Here is an 8101-nt window from a genome sequence, read left to right as displayed (position 1 = left end):
AATTTTTATAGAAAGAGGCCCTTTTAGCAAGTACTTGCCTAATTTGGGCACAGATATTGCACTTCAGTGTCTCGAACTCTACTAAAGAGTAGAGAATAGGTTATAGACAGAATCTGTACAGTTTATGTATATTCTTTACAGAAAATGTATATACAAATTATATCAATAATATATTCTTCAAATAAAGGTAGAAAACATAAAAAAGACAGAGGCAAAAATATAAGAGATATTTACACTCACTACTGTGCATTTTTGTACAAAACACTAATAACAAAAAACTGGAGACTAACAACAAATATCAAACAAAAAGACAAACAAAATACGACCCTATTTATACCATCTAATGTTATCTGAACAAAAGTTGAAACAAACTGAAGTTACTCTTGGAAAATCAGATATTTTCTAGTTTTCCATTTGTTACCTACTAGGTTACAAAAATCAGAATGGAAAAAAATCAGTAATATTGCACATTTTGGTAAAAATAAATGAAAAAAAATCTACTGTGCACCAGAAATACTATACATTACACATTAGTATCTGTCATGATAAGCCTTTCTGTACAAAAGGTGTGAAATTTTCTTTTTATTTTTTTAATTATACATTCTAAATTAAACAAATTGTAAATTTATTTTTATCTTTTGACTAAGGGTCTAGCTCTAGAGTCTATTCTGGTATCTGTGTCTATTTACATAGCTATTTACAAACCTAACAATTTGGAATATTCATTGAAATTGGATCTTACATTTTGATTGTATACATTCTGTTGAAAAATGTAAATTAGCCATTGTAGCTTTACAAGGGATGTTCTTCCATAATGGGAGAATCATCCCTAGAGGCTCTAGCCTTTTGGCCTGGAGTGAAGGTTTTCAAAGAAATGACTTTAACTGAATCATCACTAAGATGAATTCTTTCAGACATAGTATAAAACTGAGATCTTGTACTAACTTGCACTCCGTGATCAAGAGACAGTAGTCCTTCAGGTCCAGCCTCTTGCCCCCAACCTTGCTGCAAACCCATTGGTGGCCGCGCAGGACTCTGATGGTGGGCAGCGGCCTGTGGCAGAGGAGGGCTGTGGTGGATTACAGCAACCTGTGCTGGTGGAGGGCTATGGGGAAGAGCAGTAGCCTGTGCTAGAGGAGGACTGTGTTGGAGAGCAGAGACCTGTGTTGGTGGAGGGCTATGGCACAGTGCCATAACCTGGGTCACTGGAGGGCTATGGCAAATAGCAATGGTCTGTGTCACTGGAGGGCTGCGGCGGCGAGCAGAGGCTGGTGTCAGGGGTGGGCTGTGGCATAGAGTAGAGGCCTGTGCCTGTGAAGGGCTGGCGTGGGTCAGAGAAGCTGGCATCCAGCAGGCATCAGAATGGCCCAAGATGAGACATTCTTGAGTGCAGTTGTCAGAGGCCTCTTCCACAGTTGGTTGAACAGTTATTTCTGCAGCTGATAGGGTGGGAAACAAATGATAAAAAATATATTACAAAGGCATATTTTTATTAGCTACTTAAAATAAATCTTATTGTTAGAGGAAAAATGAAAACTTTCTATATAAATACATTAGAGACTTACAATATTTTAACAATTGATTCTTGATTTGTCAAGAAATAATTCCTAGAGAAACAGCAATAACCAGGAGTGGATGGATGGGTCTCATTTTCATAATTAGGATACTTTGGCCTAGTCTTCCAAATGTATATATTTTTCATTGTGCTTGTGACTATAAATAGAAACTATGATCATTGATCTATACTTAAAAGTCAGTTAATATATGGCTTCTAACTAACACAAAGTAAGGACATAAGTAAAACAAATAAGAAAACCAGTCATAGAAACATATAATGAACTAACTAATTATAGCTTACCATTTGGTTAAGAATCTAATTAATTAATTTGAGAATAAATCAAAGAATAAATTAGGTTAATTTGAAAACATAGTTTATTGAACTCTAAAATGCCTTTTTGTTTCAAGAATGAACTATAGCTACAATTATCTCAAAGGTAATTGATTTCTGTATTTCTCATTTTCTGAAATCATGACAAATCAGTATAGCAACATAATGAACTACAGATACAAAGTACTTAGTGCTAACGTACCAGTAATACTTTCTAAAACTCCTTTATAAGGTTTCTATAAAGTTTTCAAACGCCAATAGGTTTCAAATGTCAATAAGTACACCATACAAAGACTCGCAAAATCAAGATAGAGTAGCTATATCAATACAAAAAATAACTTTAGAACAAAAAATGTTATTAGCTATAATGAATGAAATTACATCATGATAAAAGGTTCAATTCTCTAAGAAGACATAATCCAAAAATTAAAAAAATATAAATTCCTGATCCTATAAATCTTCAAAAAAATATAGAGTCCAAGTACTGTTATTATCCTATCACACTTACAACTAAAGAACAAGATGTATGCGAACTGACTTTTATTAAGACTAAATCTCTCTATTAGGTAACCATTTATATTTCTTCATTTAAAAAAATACCCCCATGAGATTAAAATTTAAAATATTATATCTTTTTACCCAACCATATTTGAGAAATAGTTAGAAAGATAGAGTTTTATGTATTTTGAGTGATATTAAATTATAAATTGTGCACAGAAATATATGAATGCACATATAACTATAAGTTAAAGAAAAATTTAATTTCTTGGTCATCATAAAAGCAAATGCTCTGGCAGACTTAAGTTTTACAACAAAATAATACATTATAATTTCAACATTGACTCATTTGCCTATTTATGATAGAGAAATTCATACAAAGTCACTTTCACTGAAAGGAAATATTACTTATAAGCATTCTTTTAAACAGCTCTGTTGAGATATAATTTACCCATTTAAAATGAACAATTTAGTAGTTTTTATTATATTCACAAAGTTGTGCAACTATCATCACAATCAATTTGGGGATATTCTTATCCTATAAAAAGAAACCTCATATACATTAGCAGTCTCAGCTCATTTTCCCCTAAACTCCACAGCCCTAAGCAACCATTAATCTACCATTTTTTCCTTTATATATTAGCTAATTCTAAACATGTAATATAAATTAAATCCTTCAACTGGAGTCTTTCGTGACTAGAATTACACTAACTGATATCAAATTATACTACAAGGCTATAGCAATCAAAATGCATGGTACTTGCATAAAAACAGACATATAGATCAATGGAACAGAATAGAGAGCACATAAATAAACCCATACCTTTAAGTTTAACTAATATTATGGCAAAAGAAGCAAAAACATGCAATGGAGTAAAGATGGTCTATTCAATAAATGGTGTTTGAAAAAAATGAAACTGGATCACCTTCTTGCACCCTAGGTAAGATTTAACTCAAAATGGATTAAAGACTTAATGTAAGACTTGATGCCATAAAACTCTAGAAGAAAACATAGGCAGTAAAATCTCAGACTTTTTTAAGTAATTGTTTAATTCAATCATTCTTTATTATATCTTTCACATATTACAACCTTTATGGAGATAATTGAATATATTTAAATCAAGGTGATTACTTCAAGAGGAAAAACACATGCAATTCAAAAAGCATACATAATCAGACATTTTTCATAGCAATATTTGTTCTGACATATCGCTTCAGACAAGGGAAACAAAAGAAAAAAATAAATAAGACTATATCAAACAAAAAAAATTTTTACACAACAAAGGAAACCATCAACAAAACAGAAAAACAACCTACTAAAATGGGAGAAGAAATCCATCAATGATACATTCAATAAAGGATTAATATCCAAAATTTAAAGAACTCATACAACTCAACACCAAGAAAACAAGCAATTCAATTAAAAAATGGACAGAGAACCTGAATAGACAACTTCCCCAAATAAAACATACGCATGGCCAAGAGACAACTGAAAAGATGCTCAAAGTCACTAATCATCAATGAATTGCAAATTAAAACCACAATAAGATATGAGAAGGTAACATTAATAAAACAACAGACAACAATGTTGGTGACTATGTAGAGAAAAGATAACCCCTTGCACTCTTTGTGGGGATGCAGATTGGTGCAGTCACTATGGAAAACAATATAAAGTTTTCTAAAAAAAATGGAACTACCTTATTACCCAGTGATTTCATTTCTGGGTTTATATATCTGAAGAAATCCAAAGCACCAGTTCAAAAGAATATATGCACCCCCATGTTCATTGCAGCATTATTGAGAATAGTGGAGATATGGAAGCAACCCAAGTGCCCATCAATAATTGAGGGGATAATAAAGCAGTAGTACAATATATACAATAGAATATTACTTGGCCATAAAAAAGAATAAAATCTTACAATTTGTAACAGCATGGATGGACTTAGAGGGTATTATGTTAAGTGAAATAAGTCAATCAGAGAAAGACAGATTCCATATGATTTAACTTATTCATGGAATCTAAAGAGTACAATAAACAAAATAGGAACAGACTCATAGATACAAAGAACAGACTGGTGGTTGTCAGAGGGGACAGGTGTCAGAGAGCTGGGTGGAAAAGTTCAAGGGATTAAGAACTACAAAGTGGTAGACACAAAAGAGTCATGGGAATGTAAAGTAGGAATAGGGAATATAGTCAATAATCTATATATATATAAAAGCCTAAGCAACCGCTGGTAGCTATGACGTGCACTGACCACCAGGGGGCAGATGCTCAACACAGGAGCTGCCCAGCAACAGCAACTTTGCAGAGTGCCCTCTCACACTCTAAAACCCCTCGGGGGATGTCAGACTGCCCGTTTCAGCCCAGTGCCTACAGGCCAGGCCGAGGGACCCCACCAGTACACGAATCCGTGCACCAGGCCTCTAGTCTATATATATATAATATGCAAATAGACCAAACAGTGGAACAACCAAACAACTGGTAGCTATGACGTGCACTGACCACCAGGGGGGCATGCGCTGAACATGGCAGGCTTTGGCAGCAGGTGGCAGAGCATGGAACATGGCAGGCATCGGCCTAACTGTGATGATGGAACAAGTGAGCAGGGGCGCCAGACCAAGGCAGCGCGTCAGTCACTGTCATTGGGGTGAGCCTCTGGTGGTTACTAAAAATTCTTTCCTCCCACGTGCCATGGTTCCGCCAGTTGCTTGCACCTGCTGCTGTCACTGGTCCTGCTTGCACCAGCTGCCAGTGCTGGTACAGATCGCTTGGCGTTGTCAATGGGTGCGAGTGGCGGCTGCTGGCCCCAATTGCCGCTGAGGGCTTCTCTACCTCCACCTGCTCTTGAGCGGTGATTGGGGCAGCAGCCACCACTTGCACCCACTGCTGGCACTGGCCCCAATTGCTCCGTGCTGTTAGCAAGTGAGAACAGGGCCAGCACCGTCAGCATGTGGGAGTGTTGGTGGTGGGAGCAGGACTGCCAGCAGAAAGGGAACAGAGGTCCATGGAGGGAGGGGCCAGTCAGGGGCACAGAGGATGGGCCGAGACCCACCCTTGTGCCCACTGCAGCCTGGCGGCCCACAGTTCCTTTCAAAGTGCACAAATTTGTGCACTGGGCCTATAGTCTACACAATTAAAAGAGAAACATGCAAATTGGTGTCACTCCGCTATGCCCACCAGCCAATCAGAGCAACTATGCTAATTAACCCAACAAAGATGGCAGTTAATTTGCATACACAGGCACAGAGGGAACACTGAAGGCTCCGGCTGGAGTGAAGATGGAAGACTGAAGACAGAAGACTAAAGACTGAAGACTGAAGACTGAAGACTGAAGGCTGAAGAGGCTTGCTGTGGCCAGACCAAAGGCCTGGGTCCCAGGTGCCAGAGGAAAACTGGAGCCAGCAGCCAGGGGAAGGAAGGCCTATTGCACAAATTTTTCTGCAATGGGCTTCTAGTATTGTAATAAATATGTACAGTGCCTGGTGGGTACTTGAAAAATTGTGGTAAGGGGGCACTCTACTAAATATATGATTGTCTAACTATTATGCTATACACCAGAAGCTAACACAAAATAATATGGATTGTAATTGCAATTGAAAAAAATTAAAATAAAAAAGCCTCCCATCTTGATAACTAAAAAAAATTTACTTCAGATTTATTATAAATTAATTTCAGTGAGATATATACATTTTATTCCTATATACCTATATTCATTCTTGTGTTTTTGTGCCATTATTGTTTAGAGGTGATATATGTAAGTGTGTATATATTAGAATCAATAATACATTGTTATATTATTACTTTTTTTCATTATTGGTTTTAATGAAGCTGAGAAAAAATGGAAGAGTAATGACCTAATTATAAATTTTGTTTTATCAACCTTTCTATTTACTGTTTCTGGTCCATTTCACTTGTTTTTGTGGATTTTGAGTTACTATCTGGTGTTGTTTTGATACTCCAATTCAGTTTCATTTCTACCCACCTCCTTTGTGAATATTATTGCTATAAATGTGGGTGAAAGATATTTGAGTCCCTGTTTTCACTTGTTTTGGGTATATACCCAAAGATAAAATTTCCTATGCTTTTGGTGTCATAACAATGAAATCTTGCCAAATCCAATGTCATGAGGCTTTCCTGTATGCTTTTCTAAGATTTTTTTACAGTTTTGGCACTTACATTTAAGTGTTTGATCCATTTTTCATTACTTTTTATATATGGTATATGGTAATGGTGCAGCTTCATTCTTTCACATGTGGGTATGCAGTGTTCCCAGCACTATTTGTTGTACTCTACTTTCCTAATGGCAGTTATACATATTGCCCCCTCTTTTTAGAAAATCTCTTTCTATATATTTCAATAAGCATCTGCCAAGCTTTAGAGACTTCTACCTTGTCAGTTAGGAACCATCTACCTTCTCAATTCATTTGCTATCACTCTATATCATGTTAAGCATTAGCATTACCAAGTGATGTCAGTAATTTCCTACTAGCCTTCCTCTTTAAATAACAAAACAAAGAATGTAAAGAATTGAATGCAAATGATAATATTTTGAGTAACAATACTGGAGAGTTCATGAGAGTTTGAAAGATTAAGTAAATCATATATATATATAGAACTAAAAAATAAAAAAATAAATGTTGAGTGCTTGAAAATATCATAATGCTTATAAATTTATAGTTTTTCATAATTTCTCAGGATATTGAATTATAAAATGCTTGACACATAATATTTTAAAAGTGTGGATAATATTTCACATAAACTGTTTCCCAAAAGTGTGGTGGAGAATGCAACTTTAGTGTTCAAATAATATTTTACTATAAAATATAAGCAATTCATGACATCTCTAGAACTTTTCTCAAAAAATCATCTTGAAAGTAACCCTAAATAGGTTTTGCATTTCCTCACTTAACAGTAAGTGATTCATGATGACTACAAGAGCACATAAATATAAATTGAATACAGCCTTTGTTGATTTGGTATCAAAGTATTAATAACAAATAACCAGAGCTTATTGATATTATTTGTCCTAAAAAGAGACAAAAAAAAAAACAAAAACAAAAAAAAAAGTTATTTTCCCTTTAACTGGTTGGTATTATTATAGTTATTAACATTTATATATATAAAAGCCCAGTGACTGAACGGCAGAATGACCAGAATGACCGGTTGACCAGTCAATATGATGCACACTGACCACCAGAGGGCAGATTCTCAATGCAGGAGCTGCGCCCTGGTGATCAGTGCGCTCCAACAGTGGAAGTGCCACTCGGCTGATCAGGATGAGAGGCGTTCCCACAGCAGGAGCTGTCTCTCAGAGGGCAGATCCACAGCTGCTTGGCTGACCTGATCAGAATGAGCAGCTGCTCCCACAGTGGGCCAATCCCCGCAGGTCACGCCCCCCTCAGTGCAAGAATCCATGCACTGGGACTCTAGTCTAATGTAATAAAAGAGAAACATGCAAATTGGTTGCACATATGCTACGCCCAAGCCACACCCACCAGCCAATCAAAGCAACTATATGCAAATTAACCCAACCAAGATGGCGGCCAGCAGCCAGGGAGCTGGAGCAAGCAGGAGGCTTGGTTGCCCCAGTGATGGAGGAAGCCAAGCTTTCCCCTGCCCTGGATGGCTGTAGCCTCCACTCAAGGCAACAAAGTTTCAAGAATAGAAGATAAATAAATCCCAGATATCTGCTTCCAGCCAGCCTCCACTGGGAG

General features: G+C 36.5%; 1 protein-coding gene across 1 annotated transcript in view; it reads right to left on the bottom strand.

The window, feature by feature from the left end:
- Positions 1–592: 592 nt before the first annotated feature.
- Positions 593–8101, bottom strand: part of PCDH11X (protocadherin 11 X-linked) — a 972549-nt gene continuing 965040 nt past the window's right edge. Inside the window, exon 8 of the mRNA XM_081115087.1 lies at positions 593–1439. Coding sequence (XP_080971213.1) covers positions 793–1439 — 647 coding nt within the window. The 3' untranslated portion in view covers positions 593–792. The remainder of the gene's footprint in view (positions 1440–8101) is intronic.

This window comes from Myotis nattereri, assembly GCF_964212035.1.
Source record: "Myotis nattereri genome assembly, chromosome: X".
In the NCBI taxonomy this organism is placed as follows: Eukaryota; Metazoa; Chordata; class Mammalia; order Chiroptera; family Vespertilionidae; genus Myotis; species Myotis nattereri.
The sequence above is the reverse complement of the archived record's forward strand: the minus strand, read 5'-3'. Positions and strand labels throughout refer to the sequence as shown.